The sequence below is a fragment of the Giraffa tippelskirchi genome, chromosome 4 (assembly GCF_054371585.1).
Source record: "Giraffa tippelskirchi isolate mGirTip1 chromosome 4, T2T-mGirTip1v1.2.pri, whole genome shotgun sequence".
In the NCBI taxonomy this organism is placed as follows: domain Eukaryota; kingdom Metazoa; phylum Chordata; class Mammalia; order Artiodactyla; family Giraffidae; genus Giraffa; species Giraffa tippelskirchi.
In genome coordinates, this window is record NC_137278.1 from 75,548,077 (window position 1) to 75,573,742 (window position 25,666).

The 25,666-nt window shown below is 37.5% G+C and overlaps 2 protein-coding genes across 16 annotated transcripts in view; one reads left to right on the top strand and one right to left on the bottom strand.

Moving 5' to 3' along the window:
- The window catches only part of PREPL (prolyl endopeptidase like), a 35,694-nt gene extending 14,287 nt beyond the window's left edge, over positions 1-21,407 (top strand). For 6 of the 15 annotated variants that reach the window (XM_081591900.1, XM_081591901.1, XM_081591905.1 and 3 more), the window contains 11 exons: positions 1,615-1,821; positions 3,620-3,755; positions 6,217-6,433; positions 7,054-7,239; positions 11,504-11,701; positions 13,938-14,113; positions 15,390-15,606; positions 18,330-18,479; positions 18,877-19,000; positions 20,135-20,208; positions 20,554-21,407. In XM_081591900.1, the coding sequence (XP_081448026.1) occupies positions 1,615-1,821; positions 3,620-3,755; positions 6,217-6,433; positions 7,054-7,239; positions 11,504-11,701; positions 13,938-14,113; positions 15,390-15,606; positions 18,330-18,479; positions 18,877-19,000; positions 20,135-20,208; positions 20,554-20,643 (1,775 nt within the window). In that variant the 3' untranslated portion in view covers positions 20,644-21,407. The remainder of the gene's footprint in view (positions 1-1,614; positions 1,822-3,619; positions 3,756-6,216; positions 6,434-7,053; positions 7,240-11,503; positions 11,702-13,937; positions 14,114-15,389; positions 15,607-18,329; positions 18,480-18,876; positions 19,001-20,134; positions 20,209-20,553) is intronic. The other 9 variants (XM_081591902.1, XM_081591903.1, XM_081591910.1 and 6 more) reach the window with 5 other exon arrangements.
- SLC3A1 (solute carrier family 3 member 1) overlaps positions 20,552-25,666 on the bottom strand; it is a 37,175-nt gene continuing 32,060 nt past the window's right edge. The window contains exon 10 of the mRNA XM_081591914.1: positions 20,552-21,962. Within this exon, the coding sequence (XP_081448040.1) occupies positions 21,522-21,962 (441 nt within the window). The 3' untranslated portion in view covers positions 20,552-21,521. The remainder of the gene's footprint in view (positions 21,963-25,666) is intronic.

A 25,666-nucleotide genomic window follows, 5' to 3' on the forward strand; every position in this document is an offset into this window, starting at 1 on the left:
TCTGTACATCTTTATCCATTCTTCTGTCACTGGCCATTTAGGTTGCTTGGAGTCTTGGTTATTATAAAGAGTGCTGCAGTGAACACTGGGGTTCATGTATCTTTTTGAATTACGGTTTTCTCTGGATATATGCCCAAGGGGATTGCTGGATCATATGGTAGTTCTGTTTTTCTTTTTTTACTGCTACTACTGCTAAGTCGCTTCAGTCGTGTCTGACTCTGTGCGACCCCATAGACGGCAGCCCACCAGGCTCCGCCGTCCCTGGGATTCTCCAGGCAAGAGTACTGGAGTGGGGTGCCATTGCCTTCTCCAGTGCATGAAAGGGAAAAGTGAAAGTGAAGTCGCTCAGTCATGTCCGATTCCTAGCGACCCCATGGGTCTGCAGCCTACCAGGCTCCTCCACCCATGGGATTTTCCAGGCAAGAGTACTGGAGTGGGGTGCCATTGCCTTCTCCTTTCTTTTTTTAAGGAACCTCCATACTGTTCTCTGTAGTGGTTGTACCAATTTACATTCCCATGAACAGTGTAAGAGGGTTCCTTTTTCTCCACACACCTTCCAGCATTTACTGTTTGTTCAGGCCCCCACTGGCCTTCAAAGCCAAGTGCTCTGGAGGCTCTTTCCAATGCCAAACCCTCAGGCTGGGGAGCCTGCCATGGGACTTGGAACTCTCACTCCTGTGGGAGAGCCTTTGTGATATAATTATTCCAGTTTGTGGCTTGCCCACCCAATGGGTAGGATTTGATTATATCATGAAAGCGTTCCCCCACCCCTACCCCCAACTGTCTCATTGTAGCTTCTTCTTTGTCTTTGGATGTAAAGTATGTTTTTTTGATAGGTTCCAGTCTTTTTGGTCAGTGCTTATTCAACAGTTAGTTGTGATTTTGGTGTTTTCATGAGAGGAAGTGAACTCAAGTCTTTCTCCTACTCCATCTTGTCAGAAATTGAGGGCTGCTTTTAGTTTGTATGTTTGCTGCTTCTTTCCTCAACATATGTGGCCATTATCCCCTTGATATGGGGTGTGCTGGTGCATTGGTCTGTGTGTACTCCCAGGACAGAAGAGCCAGTGATTGGTACCTACTCACCCCCTGTACATGCTGCCTGAAAGGCTAGTATTGATTTTCAAAGGTATAAAAAATAGGTTTTGACTATTGATTTTTATCTTTATTTTAAATGACTAGCTTTTAATATCTGGGTTTGCCTAAGCTAGAATTAATACTTAGACTCAGAAGCTTTGACAGAGAGAATGGAGGTGAGAACAAGCATTTTTTGAGCATCTACCAAATCCCAGTTACTATGCTAGGCACAGAATAGATTACTTAGTGTCACTTACAGTTTCTTACTTTTCTAGGTTCTGTATGGTCTATAAATATTAGACTAACTGTATCAAGTAACATTACATAGGCTGATGCATAGAATAGTACTGAATAGGATATTGTAATATTAAATAACAAATGCCATTTTCTACACACATCAAGCTACTGTCAATGCCGAAGGAAGCCAAAATGTAGCATCTTACAGAAGGGGAATGCTACTCTAAAACATTGAAATACAGTTTTAAAAAAATTGTAAGTATATCTTATGGAATTATCTCCTCTACTTTTTTCTTTATACAGCAGACAATGATAACTATGAAGTTTTGTTCAATTTGGAGGAACTTAAATTAGAGCAGCCCTTCATTGACTGTATCAGAGTTGCTCCTGATGAAAAATATGTAGCTGCCAAGATAAGAACTGAGGATTCTGAAGCATCTACTTGTATAGTTGTGAAGCTCAGTGATCAGCCTGTAATGGAAGCTTCTTTCCCAAATGTGTCTAGTTTTGGTAAGACACCAACTAAAACATTGAAAAGGCAACAGCAAGAGAATTGTCTACACTTGAAACATTTTTATTTGCCCACATGAATGAATCAGAAGATGAATGCCTGATCTGTTTATCCCTGTGGACTCCATACCTTCCTCTGTGCCTCTTAACCAGGAGACCCTCCCTTCTTTAGTTAAATATCCAAATTCATGTCCATGTTTTTAAAAGTATTATAATCAGAGTCAAGGTTGCACAGTGTATGTTAATGTATCAGTAATATATATCAGTGCATGCATGCTAAGTCACTTTAGTCATGTCCGACTCTTTGCAACCCTATAGACTGTAGCCCACCAGGCTCCTTATCAGTAATGTATCAGTAATAATATTCTTTGCTATTACTTAGAGTACATGTTCGCATATAAATTACATCTTAATATTTTATTCAACTTTAGGCTGGGATATGATTCTTTAAATTTCACATCATCTTGTCCAGCCATTGTAGCAGATTGCCCTGGGGGCTCTACCAAGGAACTCTGGAACAAGATGAATTAACTTTTTGTTTGTTTTTTCGACCACTCAGCTTGCAGGATCTTAGTTCCCTGACTAGGATTGAACCGCACCCTGGCAGTGAAAGTACAGAGTCCTAATCACTGGATGACCAGGGAATTCCCTGAACTAACTTATTCATCAATAAAGTTATGATATTTTTACCAATAAAACCAACTTTAAATTTTATCATTTATCGTTGAGTGATTTTATATGTATATGTGTGTGTGTGTATATATACACACACACACATACTTTATCCTCCTTTTCATTTTCTGCCATAAATTTCCCCATTGTTTAATAAAGAAATGCTTTTACAATGAATTAAAATTATATCCTATCGAATTTTTTCTAAGACATAACTCTTGTACATTTTAACCTCTAAAATCAGAATGCATATTATACAATGATGTCTTTCAGTCACTGACAGCCAGGTGGCAGTCATGATGTAATTGTATGAATAGTTTAATTTACAGCTTCTGGTAGAATCTAGAAAACACCAGCATGTGACTGATTCATGTTGTACAGCAGAAACCAACACAAAATTATAAAGCAATTTTCCACCAATTAAAAAATAAGTTTTTTTGTTGTTTAAAGCTTAGTTTGAGATAAACTGTCACTTGAAAACATACAGAAACATTTAGGCATGAGAGGAAGTGATCCAGTATTTCTGCAAACTTAAATATGGGCTTCCCAGTGTCTCAGATGGTAAAGAAACCACCTGCAATGCGAGAGACCTGGGTTTGATCCCTGGGTTGGGAAGATCCCCTGGAGGAGGACAGGACAACCCACTCCAGTATCCTTTCCTGGAGGATCCCATGGACAGAGCAGCCTGGTGGGCTACAGTCCATGGGGTTACAAAGAGTCAGACACGACCAAGCGACTAAGCACAAGAGCATGAAATTTAAACATAATCGATCTGCTGAAAGCAGATGTGATTTTACCAAAGTCTTTCCTAAATATTGAATGTTCAACTCTTATCCATGGACTTTAGGGGGTCACAAAGAGTCGGACACAACTGAGCAACTTTCAGTCTCTAAACTTAGGCTTATTTAGAAACTTGAGTACCTTGAAACTGATAACTACAAAAACTTAGAATTGATGTATTATCTTATTCTTTGGAAATAACAGGGTTAGATATAATCAAACCTGTGTTAGATTTAGATTGCTAGAGATAAACTTACACATCTATTTGACAGAATACACTGTGCCTTTTTTTTTTTTTTACTGTAAATAGGTGGCTATATATAATGCTTTAATTATTTTCTTTTAGAATGGGTAAAGGATGAAGAAGATGAAGATGTTTTATTCTACACCTTCCAGAGGAACCTTCGCTGTCATGATGTATATCGAGCCACTTTTGGTGATAACAAACGTAATGAACGTTTTTACACAGAAAAAGACCCAAGGTACTAGAACAATTCAATTCAGTCTTTATCTTCAGCGTATTTCTCTGGTTATCTAAAGTGCTGCTCTTGGTTGACTTAAAACATTGATTTTGGCTGGAATCAGATATAATAAGGCTGAGGTGAGCATAGCATTTTTATAAGTGATTTAGATTCAAAATTGGAAACTAGTTATATTCAAACTTCAGGGTGAACACAGATATATCATTAGACTATAGGTGCTGAATTACTAACATCCTTTCTGTACTGACAACGAGAGGAGTTCTTAGTTTAACACTTAAATAGCACTGTCATGTAGCACTTATGAATCTCTTGTAGATTATAACTAGATTAACCATATCAGTTACACAGAATTCACTATTTATTTCATGTAGATTATCTAAAATTTAAATTGCTTTGCTGTGAGCCATGATATACATTGGTCTTTAAATTTTACTTTCCCCAGTAATCTGGTAATTCTTCCTTAAAGCTAATTCTTTTTGCTTTAGGACTTATGCCTCATATTACCACTTAACCAGGCTGGAGAGGAAATGATAATAAATTTATCTGGCAAAGTTCCTTAACTCTTACCCAGATGTACTTTTCCAAATGATTTATAAGAAACAAATTATTTCTTAACACCAGGGTCCTGTCACCTTATACATCATTTAACAGTATGATGTGGACAATGTCTGAACAGATTTTGCAAGAGAAAAAAAAATGAGCTTTAAAACCAATCTATGAATGTAAAATTGATACCCAAACAAGAAAATTAACCCTTCACTTAATAAAATCTCAGACCTGACAAGGACCTTAAAGAAAATCTTGTACAACCCCAAGTTCATATAAAGAACTTGAGGTCTGGAGAAATTATTCCAGCCCATAGGACTTAACATTCTTGATCCAGTAACACTCATTGTTTTTTTTTCTGATGAGGATTCTATTAGTGAGAATTTACTAGAACTATTCCTATGATCCCACTATTTTATGTGTCATTTGTCAAGATTGTCTTTTGGAAATGACAGTTTAAGCTAGTAATGTATTACCTTATACCAATGACTTATGATTATAGACTATTTTCTGTCTTGCAACTAAAACTTACCATCTGTTTTTATATTTCTTAGTATTTTCAGTATGAATTACTTTCATAATAAGGAAATGTAGGTGCAATATTTAAAGGCATCCAGTGTGTCGATGGAGAAGGCAATGGCACCCCACTCCAGTACTCTTGCCTGGAAAATCCCATGGACAGAGGAGCCTGGTGGGCTGCAGTCCATGGGGTCGCTAAGAGTCGGACATGACTGAGCGACTTCACTTTCACTTTTCACTTTCATGCATTGGAGAAGGAAATGGCAACCCACTCCAGTGTTCTTGCCTGGAGAATCCCAGGGACGGGGGAGCCTGGTGGGCTGCCGTCTATGGGGTCGCACAGAGTCGGACACGACTGAAGCGACTTAGCAGCAGCAGTGTGTCGATATGAATTAGTATAATGCTCTTGGGATAGTCTTTGATTTATCAAGTCATAAAAATACTCTTAATCATTAAAATAGTATTTCTATTACTAAGAATTTATCCTAAGGAAATAATTATAAAAGGTATGGAGAAGGAAACTATCTTCATGATATGTTCCCTTTTATATTTATTACAATGAAATATCTAAGTTTTTAAGAATTATGATAATTCAACTTAATAGGGTATTAGGAAGCAATTAAAAATAATGATCATAAACTGTATAACTAATGCGAAGAAAAATGATAATATGTGTAGTAAGAAATGCAGAATCCAAAATTGCATCTGTATTTTAATTACATCTATTTAAAGACATGTATAAAATACAAATAAGCCCTGGAAGGAAAAATAGAAAAATTAAAATTTAAAAAATGTGAAAAAATTTTAAAAATGTACTGTTTAGTGAGATTGTGAGGGTTTTTCTTCCTGTTGTTTGTTTTGTTGTAAAAACTGGGAAAGTAGGAAAAAAGGATATCCAACATGCATTCAGAGGAAAAACAAAGAAAACTCTGTCTCTTTTCTTCCCTCCAATTACATATCTTCTCCAGGAAGTTTATTTCCTCTTCTAAGCAAAAACCCCTGTAATCTATTAATGTGATTGAGTGTTAGATGATATCTGTAGTTTACCTTGAAATGCATTTTTTTTAAAAAAGATGGATTGAAAGATACATACATGTGTGATAAAGGAAATATAGCAAAATGTTAGCAGGTATAGAATATTAGTGGTGGGTTTTGAAAATGTTCATAATAAAATGTTAGAGAAAAATTATTTTGAATGCCTTTGAGGAGGAAATGAGAAAAAATAATAGCCAGTTTTTACAAGCAGTATTTCACTAAGGAGTTTTTCTTTTCTGTGTGCATTAGAAATTAATATGTATACGCAATGCCAGTGAGAAATTGTCATTAGCAATGATAGCTTACATTTGAAATTTATTGGATATTCCTCTCTCTCTCCCCCCTCTCTTTTTCTGCCTAGTTTTTTTGTGTTCCTTTATCTTACAAAAGACAGTCGTTTTCTCACCATGAATATCATGAGCAAGACCACTTCTGAGGTTTGGTTGATAGATGGCCTGAGCCCTTGGGATCCACCAGTACTTATCCAGAAGCGAATCCATGGGGTCCTCTACTATGTAGAACATAGAGATGATGAGTTATACATTCTCACTAACGTCGGCGAGCCTACAGAATTCAAGGTAAATCCTGTATTTTCCTGGTCCCCATTTAGGCTGTTAGGAAGTGTTACAGTAACATCAACATTTCTTGCTCTAAGAGTTTATTGTTTCATAAGCTTTGGGTCATTAAAAACTGATGCTACCTTCCTATGTATAACCAATCCCATTTCTCTTCCCTCAGAGCTAATATACCTCTTCATATTTTACTCTATCCATAAAGGTTAGCAAAGGAAAACATTCCCTATCCTAAATATCCTAAGTATCCTTAGTCATCAAAGCCAAACTGAGTGGCTTAATGAACTTTTTAAACTTTTATAAACTCAACATTTTGTGAGTCAGCAGTTTGGACTGACCTCAGGCAGTTCCTCTACTGATCTCGGCTAGGCTCAGTGATGGCCCCACAGTCAACTGGCTCTCAGTGCTTGACGGTCAGCTAAGCACTGCCTCATACCCACCCAGCAGGCTAGCCAGGGCTCATTCCTAAGGTGATGTTCACACTTCAGCCCCGATGCAGAGTTAAGTTCCTTCAACTCTTCATAAACAGTGCAGACTAATAAGGTCTGATTTTCAGTGGGTTCCTCTCTGGATGCTGTAGTCATCATTTCTGATACCTAGATCTCGTCTAATTTTGTTCCACACAGCTAATGAGAACAGCAGCTGATACCCCTGCTATTATGAATTGGGATTTGTTTTTCACGATGAAGAGAAATACCAAAGTTGTAGACTTGGACATGTTTAAGGATCACTGTGTTCTCTTCCTGAAGCACAGCAATTTACTTTATGTTAACGTGATTGGTCTGGCTGATGATTCAGTTCGGTCTCTAAAGGTATGTTTAATTTTCAAAAGATAATACTGTTAATCAGAATACATGCAGTATTAACAGAACATGCAGCCATGAAATTAAAATTCAAATTTTGAATAATAGCAATGTACTTTTTCTTAGAAATTAATTTAAATAGAATTTAGTATAGGGGGTCTTCATCAAGTTTAGGAGGTTTATTTTGGAATTACTTTTAGAAGTCTTTGCTTTTAGTGCACTTAAAAATACTGCTCTACAGGATGAACTTCAGAAATGGAGTTAAATGCCATTGTATTTCTCTTTCTACATATCTCTCTGTATCATGTATCTCTACAACCTTAGATATAGTCATAACTCAGGCCAGCTTGGCAGCTGCAGCCTAACCACTACCTCCTTCTCCCATCCCAGACAGTAGTCATGCCTCCTGTGTTTCTTCTACAGTGTTTCTGCCATGCTTGTTTGTGTCTGTATCATCTCTTTGCCAATTTTATAAAACTGTGAGTGGTAACATTATTGCCCAGTTTCACAGCAGCGTTAATATGTGAGTTAAGGTAACATGCACTGAAGGGAAGAAGAGAGGCCTCTGTTTTGCTTGATGTGGAAAGAGTTGTATGACCAGCAAACAGACCATTTGTACCTCCCTATCTATAGTATTATGACTGTTTTTGCTAAAATGCAATTCCAGTAAATTCACTGGATGTTTATTAAATTTCTGTGTGCAGAGTTCTATATTGGGCTGTCTGGAATGGAAAGATAGTAAGTCAAAATACCTGACCTTAGGAGAATACCATTTATCATGAGATTAGACTTGTACACAAAGATTAAGTATAGAATGGGTTTAAGTGGGATGAAAAACATAAAATGTGCCATGAAGCCTGGAGGGCCCAAGGAAACTTTAGGTGGTAGTAGAATTTGACATAACCGAAGAAGATAGACAGGGTTTTGTTGGGTAGGGAGAGGAATAGTATTCCAGGATGAGCAAGTCCATCAAATGAAGCCCTAAGCTGGAGAAGTTAGGAAAATATTCAGGAAACTGCTAATAAATCACTTTTATTGAAGCAGAACAAATTTCTAGGGGATGAAGCTATGATTTGATGTTCTCTGACTGTCAACATGATGAATTTATGCATAAATTATGAAGAGGGGAAAATTTGAAGTTTGAAGGCAGGGGAATAATTTGAGGAGTCATACTATATTTCACAAGGTTATCTGGCAGCCACATTAGAGTACACCGAAGCACCAAGAGATGAGGGGTATGGAGGTTAGTTTTGAGATTGTTATAGTGGCATAGAGATCTAGACTAGAGATCTCTCCAAGAAAATTAGAGATACATTTTCATGCAAAAATGGGCACAATAAAGGACAGAAACAGTATGAACCTAACAGAAGCAGAAGACATTAAGACGAGGTGGCAAGAATATACAGAAGAACTATACAAGAAAGATCTTCATGATCCAGATAACCACGATGCTGTGATCACTCACCTACAGCCAGATATCCTGGAGTGTGAAGTAAAGTGGGCCTTAGGAAGCATCACTATGAACAAAGCTAGTGGAGGTGATGGAATTCCTGCTGAGCTATTTCAAATCCTAAAAGATGATGCTGGTGAAGTGCTGCACTCAATATGCCAGCAAATTTGGAAAACTCAGCAGTGGCTACAGGACTGGAAAAGGTCAGTTTTCATTCCACTCCAAAAGAAGGGCAATGCCAAACAATGTTCAAACTACCTCACAATTGCATTCATTTCACATGCTAGTGAAGTAATGATCAAAATTCTCCAAGCTAGATTTCAACAGTATGTGAACTGAGAACTTCCAAATGTTCAAGTTGGATTCAGAAAAGGCAGAGGAACCAGAGATCAAATTACCAACATCTGATGGATCATAGAAAAAACAAGAAAATTCCAAAAAACATCTACTTCTGCTTCATTGACTATGCTAAAGCCTTTGACTGTGTGGATCACAACAAACTGTGGAAAATTGTTAAAGAGATGGGAATACCAGACCACTTTATCTGCCTCCTGAGAAACCTGTATGCAGGTCAAGAGCAATAGTTAGAACCGGACAGGGAACAACAGACTAGTTCTGAATTGGGAAAGGAATACATCAAAGCTGTATATTGTCACCCTGCTTATTTAACTTATATGAGAGTACATCATGCGAAATGCCAGGCTGGATGAAACACAAGCTGGAATCAAGGTTGCCGGGAGAAATATCAATAACCTCAGATATGCAGATAACACTACCTTTATGGCAGAAAGTGCAGAAGAACTAGAGAGCCTCTTGATGAAGGTGAAAGAGGAGAGTGAAAAAGCTGGCTTAAAACTCAACATTCAAAAAAAGAAGATCATGGCATCTGGTCTCATCACTTCATGGCAAATGACTTTATTTTCTTGTGCTCCAAAATCACTGTGAATGGTGACTGCAGCCATGAAATTAAAAGACGCTTGCTCCTTGGAAGAAAAGCTTGACAAACCTAGACAGCGTATTAAAAAGCAGAGACATTACTTTTCCAACAAAGGTCTGTATAGTCAAAGTTATGGTTTTTCCAGTAGTCATGTATGGATGTGAGAGTTGGACCATAAAGAAGGCTGAGTGCCGAAAAATTGATGCTTTTGAACTGTGGTGTTGGAGAAGACTCTTGAGAGTCCCTTGGACTGCAAGAAGATCCTACCAGTCCATCCTAAAGGAAATCAGTCCTGAATACTCATTGGAGGGACTGATGCTGAAGCTGAAGCTCCAATACTTTGGCCACTTGATACGAAGAACCGACTCATTGGAAAAGAATTTGATGCTGGGAAAGACTGAAGGCAGGAGGAGAAGGGCACCACAGAGGATGAGATGATTGGATAGCATCACTGACTCAATAGACATGAGTTTGAGCAAGCTCCGGGAGATGGTAAAGGACAGGGAAGCCTGGCATGGCGCAGCCCATGAAGTCACAAAGAGTCGGACACAACTGAGCTACTAAACAACATCTAGTGGCATAAATAAGAAAGAATGAGAACCTAAATAAAACAGCCAGAATTTTCCATCTACTTCATGAAGTCAAATTATCAGATGTAATGTCTGGTGTCTTAAAAGGCTGTATAAATGTTCTAAAACAAAAATGATGATTTTTAACTTTCATGATTTCATTTTTCTTTCTAGTTACAGTTGTATAAATGATAAATAAATAATATTTCAATAAACAAATTATCCTTGAAAATAATCCACAGTCTGAAGCGAATAAATTAGGAACTCTTCTAGAGAAACAATGCAAATATATGTCTCTAGTGCTTTACGGCAGTGGATTCTTTGGATTAATTACAAGAAATTTTCTCTGTGAACCTCAGCTCTTTGACCATAGTTTCTACAGGTTAAATGATACACTCTTTATGCACACATCCCCCACCTATGCTCTCCAAATAGTGCCCACCAGTGACGTTGCTGTGCCAAGACCTCTGATTTTCTAAGGAATTTGCTCTTTCTACAATTACTCAGGAAAAGAAAGGCAATTTTCTTTGAAATATTCTGATTCTCAGTACCATTTCTAACATACCATCAGCCTTCTTACTAGAGTTCTTTTAAAAGGTGTAAGAGGGATGTTAGTGGAAGGCTTGAGGCTGGACCCTGCTGCTCTGAGAGAATAAATTTTGATTTCTTTTCCTCTTTTCTTAAAGTTAACAATCTTAATCATAACAGCAGTGAGTCTCTCAGAGTAGGTGTGCCGGAAAGGTTTTGTTCTGCACAATGGTTAGCCTGGGAGCTAAAGTTAAAAACAAACTGTAAATGCTTTAGCGCTGCTGAGCTAGTCTGTAGTCCTGGAATAATGACTGTCGTCCCTGGGGCTGTCCAGGCAGTCGAGGAAGGGCTGCTGGGTGAATTATTAAAACAACAAGTGAGAGATCTCGTGTTCTATGAGAAAAGAGATCTTGAAGATATCTTTGGGTTCTGGAATGCCTACTTGATTGGCTGTTATTCTTAATCTTTTTGTTGCTTCATTGCCCAGGTTTATATATCCCCAGATAAACTTTTTTTTATTAAAGGAGATTTCAAGTCAGTCTAGAATCATGATAAACCATTTTCCTGTACTTTTTTCTTATTTTTATTGGTCATTAGTGTAGAGTTGCATTTTTCACTTGAAATATTTTTTTTTGTTGTACTGAAGTAATCCTTAAATGAGGCATTAGATGAAAGTGGATAAAAATAAACTTGATATCTGCATCATCTTGTGTGGAGCAGACCCAGAAATTTAATTAATAATACTTAGTGTCTCAACAAAGAGTACAGCTAACTGTTCTATTTCTTTAGCTCCCGCCTTGGGCCTGTGGATTCATAATGGATACAAATTCAGACCCAAAGAACTGCCCCTTTCAGCTTTGTTCTCCAATACGTCCCCCAAAATATTATACGTATAAGTTTGCAGAAGGCAAACTATTTGAGGAAACTGGGCATGAAGACCCAATAACAAAGACTAGTCGTGTTTTACGTATGGAAGCCAAAAGCAAGGTAAGTCTTTGTGATCCCCATTGTCAGCCCCCCCATTTACTGAAAAGCTTCTGTTGGTTAATTATTAATGCCCCTGATGGGATTACATTAGCACAGTTTAGTACCGTGGATCTCACATTCCACTGCAAGACTCAAATCATTTTAGGAGGTAAATGGACTTTTCTTTAAACTTGAATATTCATGCATTTATTTTAACATGGATTAGAAAATTTATAACCAGCATGAGTGCTAAGTCGCTTCAGTCATGTTGAACTCTATGCAACCCCATGGACTGTGGCCTGCCAGGCTCCTCTGTCCATGGCATTCTCCAGGCAAGAATACTGGAGTGGGTTGCCATGCCCTCCTCCAGGAGATCTTCCCTCCTCCAGGGATTGAACCCACATCTCTTACTCTCCTGCATTGACAGGTGGGTTCTTTACCACTAGCGCCACCTGGAAAGCCCTTTAACCAGCTTAGCAAGCCCTTGATTTTGTGTATTGTGTTTATTTAAATATTAAAAGTTGATTTAAAGAAAAAATAGTTTGTGTGTCATTATGGCAAAAATTTTGAAGGTAATAAGCAATTAGAGTGAACTAAGATAGTCCCTGCCCTTGTGGATATTAAATGTAGGGGGGAATATGCGAGATTTTGAAGAAGTAATTACTAACGTACTGATTGCTACAAAGGAAGATGTACTGAGGACAGTGGAAACACATGGTGAAAGGACTTTACTTCATCTGCAGAAATGGGGAAAGCTTCTCTGAGGAAGTATTGCCTCTAGAATGATCAAGAGTTAAGCTAGGGGGCTTCTCTGGTGGCTCATTGGTAAAGAATGCACCAGTCAATGCATGAGACACAGGTTCGATTCCTGATCCAGGAATATCCCACATGCCACAGAGCAACTAAGCCCATGTGCCACAACTGTGGAGCCTGTGCTCCACAACAAGAGAAGCCACCATAATGAGAAGCCTGCATATTGCAACTAGAGAGTAGTCTCTGCTCGCCGCAACTAGAGAAAAGCCCACACAGCAATGAAGACCCAGCACAGCCAAAAATAAGTAAATAAAATTATTTTTTAAAAAAAGATTAAGCTAGAGGGACTTGCCTGGTGGTCCAGTGGTTGAGATTCCACCTTCTAGTGCACAGGACTCAGGTTTGATCTCTGGTCAGGAACTGAGATCCTACATGCAGTGGGGCAACCAAGCCCGCATGCCACAGGGAAGACCCAGCGCAACCAAAAAAAAAAAACAGTTAAGCTAGAAAGCGGGAAGGATTATTTGATAGAAATTCACCTATATCATTTTATAACAATCTTACTGAGAAGTAAAAATTCATTTACACTGTTGTAACAAGTTGAGTATAATGAGGGGAAGAGTTCTTCCTTATTTGATAACACACTAGTGCCCCAAAGTGAAGTTTTCAAAATGAGAGTGAAAAAGATTAGAAAGAGTGGCCTGGTTATATTATTTTCCTTACGTAAACTAGTGCTTTTTCCTTAGTTTCTGTAAGCAGGGTGACAACCAACATTTCTACCCTTTTTCTATGAAAGGAAGATCAGATATAGTTCATATTATCTTAATTTTATTCATCCAGAGAACTACATTGAGGTACAGTTGTTTGACTTAAAAATAATTTAGATGTTAAAATTTATAAAACCTGAACCACTTTGAAACATTTTAAAAATAAAGTTAAATAGGTCTATGAAGAGGATGTGAGTGGATGTTAGGTTAGTAAGAGATTTCAGGTTTTAATGACTGAGAATTCTGACAATTGAATACCAAAAATTGAGTTGTTTAAACTTCTTTAGTTAACGAATTTGTATATATTCAAATATATATATTCAAAGATGTATATATTCAAAGATATTCAAAGATATACACGTGTGTAACCTGAGGTATAGGAAGAATACTATGCTAATATATGTAACCTTGATAGTTATTTTGTTTGTCCTGAAAGAAAAAAAATAGTTAAACTGAGTAGTGAAGAGCTCATTATAAAGTTACTTAACTGTCATGAAAAGCTACATTTAATAAACCATTTTCAAGCCAGAGTCTTACTGTCTTTTCTAGTTAGTTACTGTAATATTGTGTCAGCAGAGTAGCTGAAAATTAAGGACCCTGATGGACTTTTAGAGACCATAACTCTTTTATCTTAATTAAATGAAGTTGCTGCTCAACATCAATAAGCAACACATAAAATTGGGGATAAAACTGTTTCAAAAGACTTCTTTACCTGCATAATACATCTTCATTTCCAGGATGGAAAATTAGTGCCAATGACTGTTTTCCATAAAACGGATTCTGAGGACTTGCAGAAGAAACCTCTCCTGGTACAAGTGTATGGAGCTTATGGAATGGATTTGAAAATGAATTTCAGGCCTGAAAGGCGGGTGTTGGTGGACGATGGCTGGATATTAGCATATTGTCATGTTCGGTGAGTCATGTTTTGTGTGGCATATGAGGGCTGGAGAATCATCACATGTCCGGAATAACAAGATGCTGGGAAGCGAGCATTGATTTGCTCATTTGTACTCCTAAACCTGTGCTAGTGGAACCTGGTTCACTAGCAGAACCCTGGGTCTGGGATTAATTAATCCCAGAAGCAAAGGGTATCTTTTTAGGATTTTACACCAGATTTTTGAATTTTTAGAATAGATAAACCAGTCTCTGTACTTAGCTACCTTAGTGTTTCCATTTCATTCTCCTGAGTTTGGATTTTTCTAAAATAGCTTTTTAAGCTGGACTCCCTTTTTTCCACTCTAATTTCCATATTATTTTGCTGATTTCAAGACACAAATAGTATTTTGTTTCTGTTTAAATCCTTTACCACTTTCCCATCTCCACAGTAAAATCCAAATCCTCCATATTAACATCCTAATGATGTGGCATATCTTCATAGTGGTGTCTGTCAGCACTCCCCAAATATGCCCTCCTCTCCAGCCATGTACATCCTACACATGCAGCCTTTGCTACATCATTTGAAATGACAACCTCTGTGACCTTCCACGTGCCGTGTCTTGATGCTTCCATCGTGTCCGACTCTTTGTGACCCCATGGACTGCAGCACGCCGGGCTTCCCTGTCCTTCACTGTCTCCCAGAGTTTGCTCAATCTCATGTCCATTGAGTCGATGATGCCATCCCTTTCTTTGCCTTTCTGGGAACTAACATTCTTCCTTCAAGACTCAGCTTAGGTGTCATCTCCTGAAAGCACTCATGTCCCTAACTCACATCTATAGACAGGTGGATGGATAGTCTCTGCTCTGGTTCTGCTTCTGTTATAGCAGCGACTGTGTTGCTTGGTAGCTGTTTTTCCCCAAAAAATTATGACCCCCAGGACAGAGGATTTCTACTTGTTTATATTTTTAAGGCCTGCATTTAGCACAATGCCTGGTAAATAGCAAGCAGGCACTCAAAGCATATTTATTGAATCAAGTTTTGATTGTCTACATCAGGGGTTGGCAAACTTTTTCTCTGAAGAACTAAATAGTAAACATTTTAAGTTTTGCAGGCCACATATGGTCTCCACTGCATATTCCTGGTTGATTTTTTTTTTTTCCCCAACCTTTAAAAATATAAAAATCCTTCTTAGCTCAAGGGCCATATGAAAACAGGCCTCTGGGCAAATTTAGCCCACAGGCTATAGTTGCCACCCTGACCTATATCATTAATATTTTTTCCCCACTAAAATTTTTTTGCCCTTTAATTTCAGGGGAGGTGGTGAGTTAGGCCTCCAGTGGCACGCTGATGGCCGGCTAACTAAAAAACTCAATGGCCTTGCTGACTTAGAGGCTTGCATTAAGACGCTTCATGACCAAGGCTTTTCTCAGCCAAGTCTAACAGCCCTGACTGCTTTCAGTGCTGGAGGGGTGCTTGTGGGAGCATTGTGTAATACTAGTCCAGAACTGCTGAGAGCTGTGACTTTGGAGGTGAGTACTGTGTCTCTATACTGTTTACCGAATAGGGAGGCGTGAATTAACAGATGCTCTAAGAAAAATTTCCTGTTCCAGTTTTACCATTGCATAGAAGTATAGCAGAGCTTTTAAACAGAGAATTGGTAGCTATGGGAGAACTTCCTGACAGTATTCTTTGACTTTTAAGGATTTCCATTAAAGGATATTAGTGGCTATTCTCATTGATCATTTTATATTTGTAAGAGCATTTAGAGTTGGTGAAAAAGTGGCAAAGCATATATGACACACCAGATCTAGGAAGGCAGGCCAAGCACACTGACTCTGGAATGTGTGAAATCCTTTGGCTCTATTGACATCAACATTTCAGTCCTGGATTTAGGGACTCTTTATTTTCAGATACTCCATTCTTGTTAGTGGTGTTCAGAAGTAGTTTTTCTGTACTTCAATTGCAATACCTTGACCTGTTCTGGAAAGGCTCTGTAGTCTTTTGCTGGTGTCCAGAATTCTGAAATCACAGCAGCTCTTTCACCTCCACTATTCTGCTTCCTGGTTAGTGTAGGGGCAGAGGACATTTTCCTGTTCCCTTCCAGGTTCTTCTGGCTGATCTAAGAATTAAATTGACATAAGGCAGATTAACAGAAGAAAATGAAACAAAAGTTTAGTGACATGTATACATGGGAGAGACCCAGGAAAATGAGTGACTCACCACAATGTCCAGAGCTCTCACCTTAAATGCTGTCTTCAGCTAAAGGTGGAAGAGGAGGTACTGATTTGGGACTTCAGGAGATAGAAAGCAATTCACATGCAGATGGAAAAGTGAAAGTCTGGTAAACAAATGTTAGCAGAGACCAGGGAACACAGAGTGGACTCTGGTCTCTAAGCATTTCCCCAGCGCATGTCATCCATATTTATTATCTGGTGATATTCCTGTAATAGACCCTCTGTCTAAATTCTTCAGGCAGTTATAGAAAAGGTCAAAATTTCTTTCTGAGACTTTTTGGACCTTGATTATTTTCATATTAAAATAATCTGGGGGTGGCAAATTTTAAGTAGATAACTCTAGAAGATAATTAAGATAGAGTAAATTATTTTCAGGGTTTTTTTTTCTTTTAATTTTGAGGGTGTGGGGTATACTATTGGCTTGTATGAAGTAAATAAGTGTTAAATAATCTTACCCTATAAATCTGTTTTTAATAGAAATATTAAGTATAGAAGGGAAACAACTCCATGCAAAAAGATAATAATGGCAGAATTATAAAGAAAATGTGACTAACTTCTGACTTTGAGAAATTACTTTGACTTTAGAAGTCAGAAAGGAAATTATCAGAAATGTGTGTATAAGGATATTTACCCCACATTGCTTGTAACAATGAAGACCTGGAGTTAACCTAAATATCAAACAGTTCATTCAGAATTTGGAGCATATTATGTCTGATTGGTAAAACTAAATTATGTGGCTACTCTCACTCTGAGCCAAAGCCGGGATGGGACCTATCTCGCATTTAGCATCTCTACAGTGAGGGGCAGCTGGTGTCATATGGTTAGGGATACTCTAAATGCAAAAAAGGAGCTAAGTCAAAGATATTAGGCGGACAAAAAGAATTGCATTTGCCCAATGTACTTGCTTAATGTTAATAGAAAACAAAGCTGAAAAACACATTATCAGAAGAGTATAATGGCTTCATGAACAAAGCAGCTGCCATTTCTTTTAACACTGGTTATAAGCCAATGAGTGATTTTCTTTTTCAACTTGGATGTTTTTCAGATTTTCTTCAGTTAGCGTTTATTACCTTTTTATAATGTAAAGTGTCCAACTGAGTTTAGTCATGTGTTCTGGGAGTTTTATTTTTAATTGTGGTAAAATAACATAAAATTTATCATCGTAACCATTTTTAAGTGTGTACAGTTCAGTAGTGTTAAGTACATTCACATTGTTGTACAGTCAGTTTTTATAACTAATCTTGCAAACCTGAAACTCGGTACCCGTTAAGTAGCAACTCTCCAACTCCCCCTTCCCCTAGGCTCTGGTAACCACCATTCTAGTTTTCTTTGAATTTGACTACACTAAGGTACCTCCTATATAAATGGAATCATACAATATATGTCTCTTTACAAGTGGTTTATTTTTACTTAGATAATTTCCTCAAGGTCCATTGTGTTGTAGCAAGTATCTTTCTTTTTAAGGTTGAATTTCATTGTATCGTTGCATTTATATTTTGCTTATCCATCAGTGGACACTCGGGTTACTTCCAGTACTGCTGTGAACAGGGGTGTACTCCTCAAGACCCTGGTTTAATTTCCTTTGGAGACACACCTAGGAATAGAATTGCTGAATCATGTGGCAATTCTGAGTTTAATTTTTTGAGAAACCAGTATACTGTCTGCACCATTTTACATCCCCACTAAGAATGCACAAGTGTTCCCGTTTCTCCACGTCCTTACCAACACTTTTTTTTATAGAGCCTAGTGGATGTAAGGTGGCAGCACTTATTATATGAAAAAAAGAAAACTAAAAGCAAAAATTGTGAAATTGGAAGATAAGCCTTTTGTCATTCAAGGAGTCTGAATACCTTAAAAGCCAGTTACAAATCTCAGGCCCTGGTTACAGACTGGGTAATTGCTGCTTGAGCTCTGTTCTCTCATGTCAGCATGTATATTCATAAAGTATAGTATTTATCTGAAACTGATTTTACCAATTTATTAATTGAAGTTTACATCTCTCTGACTTTTTTTTTAAGGCCCCTTTCTTGGATGTTCTCAACACCATGATGGACACTACACTTCCTCTGACATTAGAAGAATTAGAAGAATGGGGGAATCCTTCATCTGATGAAAAACACAAGAACTACATAAAACGTTACTGTCCCTATCAAAATATTAAACCTCAGGTAGTGAAAGGCAGTTGTAATACTATCCTGAAGTGACAGAGAAAATAATTAGAAGGATGTGTAGCCGAGGCGAAACAGGAATTTAGTAAAGCCTTAATATTGTTTCTCCTTATAGTTCTGACACCTTTCAGCCCCTTCTCCACTCATGCTCCTTGCTTGTTTCAACTTAATAGCTCAGGAGACGAGATTCGGTAAGATCAAGGTCTCACTAGTCAAGAAAAGGTTATTCCAGGTAACAAATAGTCTAGTATTGGGATGCTGTAAATCTCAAAAATATCAAATGAGGAAAAAAAAAAAACAGTCGATCACTTAGGGGAAAAAAATAGAGATAATTGTTTTTCATAATCCATAAGGAATGGGATCATAAGGAATTCTTTGTACATCTCTTTCCTTTCAGCATTATCCTTCAATTCACATCACAGCTTACGAAAATGACGAGCGTGTATCTCTGAAAGGAATCGTAAACTACACAGAGAAACTCAAGGAAGCCATCGCAGAGCATGCTAAGGACACCGAGGAAGGTAGGACACCACTGGGGAGCAGGGGACTGTCGCTGTCTGTACTGCTCAGAGTAGAACATCTCATGCTGCAGACCAGATCCGTCACCCAGAATCACAGGCAAATCATTGTTTTTTCTGTGTTGACTACCCAGTAGAAGCAAATGTAATGACTATAGCTGCCTTGCCTCTTTTTCAAAGGACAGCATTAAAAAGGTAGGCAAGGCACAAAGAAAAAAGAAAACTTAAATTTATCAGACATAACTTGGAGGTATAGTATCACACTAGATCATACCATTCATTCATTTAACAAAATTAATTGAGCTGTTATTCTTGGGACTCGTTAAAGTTTTTGCTCTGGAGCTTCTGTGCCCAAAGTAGCAGCTCTAATTTTCTCTAGATCTTTCAGTTGTATTAAAGAACTTTTACCTTTTTTTCCTTGTCAAGACATGGGAGCGTCTGGGCTCAGGGTGGAAAGGGCTCACATAGAAGTTTTCACACAGTTGCCTTCTATTCAGTTCCACATCTCACTCTCAGCCATTGCTATAGCTGGTGTTTCCAAGTCACAGGGCTCTCAGATTCCATAGGACCCATTAGCTTCTTCCTAGGTCACAACCTTCTCCGTGTGACCCTATGGTCTTTCCATCCACCTTCCTCTGTCTCTTGGCCTCCTCCTACTTTTCCTGTTTCAGAAATTTGTTTTCTACCGCTCCCCACCGCATCCCACCCCCCACCTCTTCTTGTTAGTGACAGTGGTGTTGGTTTATGCCTTTCTTCTTCACTGTTTTGGAGAAGGAAGTGGCAACCCACTTCAGTATTCTTGCCTAGAGAATCTCATGGACAGAGGAGCCTGGTGGGCTGCTCTCCATAGGGTCGTACAGAGTCGAACACAACTGAAGCAACTTAGCTTGCATGAATGCATTGGAGAAGGAAATGGCAACCCACTCCAGTATTCTTGCCTGGAGAATCCCAGGGACAGAGGAGCCTGGTGGGCTGCCGTCTATGGGGTCGCACAGAGTCAGACACAACTGTAGTGACTTAGCAGCAGCAGCAGCTTCACTATTATTTTAATAGAGTGCTTGAAAAGGAGAGGGGTGAAAGGGGTGGGTCTCAGTTAGCCAAAACCCTTCTAATTGTTTCATATGTTAACTCTTTCAGGCTATCAAGTCCCCAATATTATTCTAGATATTCAGCCTGGAGGCAACCATGTGATTGAGGATTCTCACAAAAAGGTATGTTGTCAAGCCCCTCTAAGGTGGTAGATCCCCAAGTAGTGATGTACTGTGGTTACACAAGGTTTTGAAGGCTACTTCACCAGCTGTTGGGTCTGTGGCTTAGACTTGGAAGAGGAGAAATGCTGAGTCAGTAAAGAGGAAAGGTTCCTGATGAGTGAGCTCTGTCAGAGAAAGTAATGGAATCTGTCATTGGTAGCTTCCACCTCTGTGCCAAATAAAAAAATTCTCTTGCCATAAATTGCTGATTTCATAGTTACGTGAAGATGGATAGACAAGGAGAGACTTGCAACACTGTTTTACCACAAAAGCCTTCTAATATTTTTTTTAATGCGTTTCTTTTAGATTACAGCCCAAATTAAATTCCTGTATGAGGAGCTTGGACTTGACAGCACCAGTGTTTTCGATAATCTTAAGAAATATCTAAAATTCTGAAATGCTGCATTCATTGGGAACTGGAAACACGCTGAAGTCTTTCATAGTCATATTTCCAATTATGTTCACAAAAGTGAGGTTTTTAAGTTAGTAGATAATTTTTTTAAAATTTTTTTCTTCATCCAAATTTGGTTTCATAAACAGCTCACTTGCTTATACCAATGTCTCCACTGAGGCACATGCCCCTTAACCCAGGAAAGTAATTTCCAAACCATGCTGCCTAGAAGCACATAGAGAAGGGAGTGAGGGAAGGACTGCTGACAGCAGAAGTCTCCCCTTTCTCCTGTCAGAACAGCTTAGTTTTACTGTGATTTTCTTTGAACAGTTTACATATCAAGTTCCTATTTCTGCTAGTGAAAAATTTTAGGCACTCTGGCAATTAAGTCATCCTCCAATTTCTATACCTGCATTTTATGGAAGAAGGTAACATGCTTCCCATTAAAATTCATTAGATCTTTCTAATCATCTGGAGTCCTAGGTGCTCTGAGCATCTCTTATTGATGCTATTTCAAAAAGTTACAAGTTCCTGCAAGTGATAATTTTCTTTTAAACATTTTATTATTCTTGAAAAACATTTAAGAACCTTCCCTAAAGCAGTTTCACTCAAGTTACAGAAATATCTCAGAATTAATGACCATTCGGGACTTCCCTGGAAGTCCAGTGGTTACGACTCCATGCTCCCAATGCAGGGAGCACAGGTTTGATCCCTGGCCAGGGAACTAAGATCCTACATGCCACATGGTGCAGCCAAAAAAAAAACAAAAGAATTAATGACCACTCATGAAGTTTACCCAGCAGCATGCTGCTATATGTGAAGTTACTGCAAATGCTTAGACTAGAACGGAATGCCAGTGTCTCCATCTCTTTCATAGAGGTGCCTAACACAAGCTGTACAGTATGTTTAATACCCTGGAATAGCATGCCCGGTTGGAAACAAAACATCTATCTTTGAAAGCTGTTTGGCGATGAAGGAGATTCCTAGTGTTGTATTCAAGGATGAGTCCTTCTCCACTGGCCAGTGTAACAGCATGCGTATCAACTTCACGGCCACTGTAGGAAGAATTGGTACTTAACCTTATCCTCACTCTTGTGGGAATATTTGAAATCATTTCCTGTAGATTTAGTAGTGATGATTCTCCAAAATTCAGAACCATGAGGAAGACTCTGTTTATCCCATCCAGCTCTCTTGTGTACATGATAGAGTGGTTGTCACTCCTCAAGTAGCAAAACCACCCCCTGCTGAGGAGCAGCTCATTGGCACGAAGCAGGCTTAATTCCTGATATAACTTCAGTGCTGATCTGGGCTGAGTCTTTTGGACCTATTTAAAAAAAAAAAAAGAATATTAACATAAATGTTTGATTCTCAGAGTATCAAGAATTATTTCCCAAAAAAACTTGCTTCAATTTTGCCCCTTAAAATAACTACTAAATTTCAAGTATGAATAAGTAGGGAAGCATAGTCCATGGGGTAGCAGAGTCAGACACGACTGAGCAACTGAACCGAATAGTTTATTTAGCTACTAATAGCAACTACAGATGCAGGGTTTCACCTTGTCTGGGAGTCCTTGCAGAGTGCAGTTTTCTGCTACATTTTGGCCACAGCTGATCTGGACGTCAAATGTGACTCCACTAAATGTCCATATCTAATTTAATGGATATTTAACTTGCCTAAATAAATCCCTTTAACTGGCCTTTAACTGGCCTAAATAAATCCCTTTAACATTTAACTGGCAGAAAAGCAGCCATCCTGGCCATGGACTCCAAGGACTTCTGTTGAATTGGGGTTTCTCTGTTCTCTTTTGTAGAATAATGTGTAGGTTGGTGTAACTTAAGGAGATGCTAGTTATGAACAGAAAATTGCAAAAAGGGTGCAAAGCAAAATGCTGTCTAAAGTGAAAGAGATTGCACCACTTTTTTTTTTACCCATAAAAGTAATATATGTCCATTAAAGAAGATTGAGGTAAATTTTACAGCTATATAAAACAGACATAATTTAATGTTATATTTTTCTTGCTTTTTTCCTTTAACATTTCAAACATCTTCTGTTATTAAATGTCATGTTAATGGCAGAATAATAATCCAGTTGAATGGTTATACCATACTTAACCATTCCCTTTCATTTTGACATTTGAGTTTCTAATATGCTTCCCCCATATTTGCATTATTTATTTATGACACAAATATCAGAAAGATAATTATTGTGTCAAGGAGTATGGATACTTGATACATAATGCCAGATTTGTCTTCATATAAGCTGTTACCAAGACAGTGATAACATTCATTCATTATAGTCTTGCCAGCCATGTTGACTTCAGCAGTAGTGGTGGTTATTTGGGGCAGGTGTCTAATGTGTGGTATTTAATAAATGTCTGAAAAAAAAGTCTATTCTGTGTTTATCAGGTACAGAGGTATTTATGGTACATGTATATGGTATATGTATATGACTTGTCAACTTACTATTAACATTTTGTATAGCCTTAGATAATGCATGAAAAAGCATAGTTCAGTGCCACTTACATAAAAAGTGCCCAGTAAGTGTTGTTACTTTTGTCTACTCACCACTTCCTAGAGGTGTGTTCAAGTGTCTCTCTATAATTGTGATTTCTTAGTTTCTCTGCAATTCTCAGAGTACTTGTTTTATATATTTTGAAGCTATTGTTAGATGCATAGATTCATGATTTATAGTGGAATGTTCTTTTATCAATTCTTGAAAACTGCCTTTGTCTCGTAATGCTTTTCATATTGAATTCTATTTTGTCTGCTATTAAATATTTCCCCACCTGCTTTTTGTAACTTTATTTTTTTAAATAGACAGTGCATGCATACAGTATAAAATTCAACTATCAGAATAATATACAAATAAAATGGTTTTCTTCAACCTCTTCCCCTAGCTTGCGATTTTCTCTCCCAGAGATACACACTTACTATGTATATATTCTGCCATTTTATGTATCATAGGAAATGTTACATTCTGTACCTATGCAAACATAGGTAAACATACTTTTTCCTTCTTTACACAAATAGTGGCATGTTACCATTCTGTAGCCTTTTTTTATTATTATTATTTAGTAGGTCAGAGGTCATCTCTTTATCAATCCACACTGAATATGATTTTAATATGCATTAAAAATTGCATACTTGTCACTTGTATAGATTAATTGTAATTGATTCAACTGGTTTTCTATTGATAAAATATATAAATCATTTCCAGAGTCTTCTGGAAGAGATATCTAGGAATGAAATTACTAAATTAAAAGGTATATGCATTTTTTTGTTTTGAAAGCGATAGTCAGCTGGCAATCTTTCTGGGTCCTTTTGTTTTAGCTATGTCTCTTATGTCAGATTTTGTCTTTGTTTTCTAATCCAAGAGTTTTTATCTTTTAATAGGTGAATTTAAGCCATTTATATCTGTGATTACCATATGTTTAGACATAATCCTGTAGCCTTATTTCATCTTTTATTTTAGTTGCACTATTGTTTTATCTTCTTTCTTTTATATTGGATCACTTGGCTTTATGTACTTTTTTTCCTTCTAATATCCTTTGAAAATTATCATTTATGTCTGTTCTTCTAATGGTTACCCTTAAAACTGTAATGACCATTTAAAAACATTTTTCTTAACACAGCAGTGCTGTTCAGTATAACTTCCTGCAGTGGTGAAAGCTCTGTATCTGTGCTGTACAATGTGGTAGCCACTAGCTACTGAGCACTTGAAATGTTGCTTGTGTAACACAGGAACTGAACTTTTAATTCTGTTTAATTTTAGTTACCACGGTGATTGGTGGTTACTGGACAGCTCAACTCTAGAGTGAGTTACTCTGTCTCCATCCTTCTAAAGTGCATTAGCTCCCACGCATATGTGCTCACTCACTTGCTCTCACATACACCCCTTCCCTGCCACTACTTCCCATATAGAAATATATCACTAGCATTTTTACTCCAGAATACCTTATTTTACATTATATATCAAAAATTATTCATCCTTAAGTTTTGCTGATTCCTTTCCTCACTGTATTTTATACATCATATCTTCCTTTTAGATTCCTTTTGGTTTTGTTGGAGTCCCCAATTTCTCTTTCAGAAACTGGCTATACATGGTAAAATTTCTGTCCTTGTTTTTCCATTTTTACTCTTGAATGCCAGTTTAAATGGATATAGGATTCTTGATTTAGAATCAAGTTTCGATTACAACTGTGAAGGTAACATTCTAATGTGTTTTAGTATCCAGTTGAGAAAGCTGATGCCAGTTCAATTTTTAGTCCTTTTCTCAGGCAATCTGTTTTCAAGTTTGATTTCTTTCTGTGTATTTTTGTGGTTTTCTCTTTATTCGTCTGTTCTTTTCTAGAACTCACTTTTTGTTATATGTTGGAATTCCTAGATTTATTCTCCACATATCAAAAATTTTCTCTTTATACTGTTAACCTCTTTGCCTTTTTCTTTTTCATTTCTCTTGGAATATCAGTATCTTTGTAACTGGTTCTAACAACTCTTTTATGACCAAGGATGTTAATCATTTACAAATAAATACTATATTTTATTGCCATCCATTTGCCATCATTTCATTTATGGTGTTTTTTATTTTGATTGTGTATTAAAATACAATCATGTTGTGTTTAAAAAAAAACTTCTTTGCCTTTTTATAGTACACCCTGGGATAAAATCTTGCATCAGTTTCCTAGCACAGTGATTAGAATCTCTATTTTATTGTTTATTTTGACAATATTTTTACATTTCTAAGATATCAAATCACTTCTTTAAGAGAGTTAAGGGACTACGAAAAATAAACCTACCAGGGAAGGGGTGATTTTATTAGTAATGAAGTCTTATGTCATTATTTATTCTTTGCTTTCTTTAGTGTTTTCTTAGTGCCTCTCATGGTCTTAATTGTTCTCAAATGTGTGATTTTTGGTGATTCATTTACTTTTGTATTTGATACTCCATGTTTGCCTGTCTTCAGTTGCCTGTCTCTAGTAACTGCAAAAAACCATGTTGGAGGTAGGTCTGGTTTGTCTTTGGGGGTGTG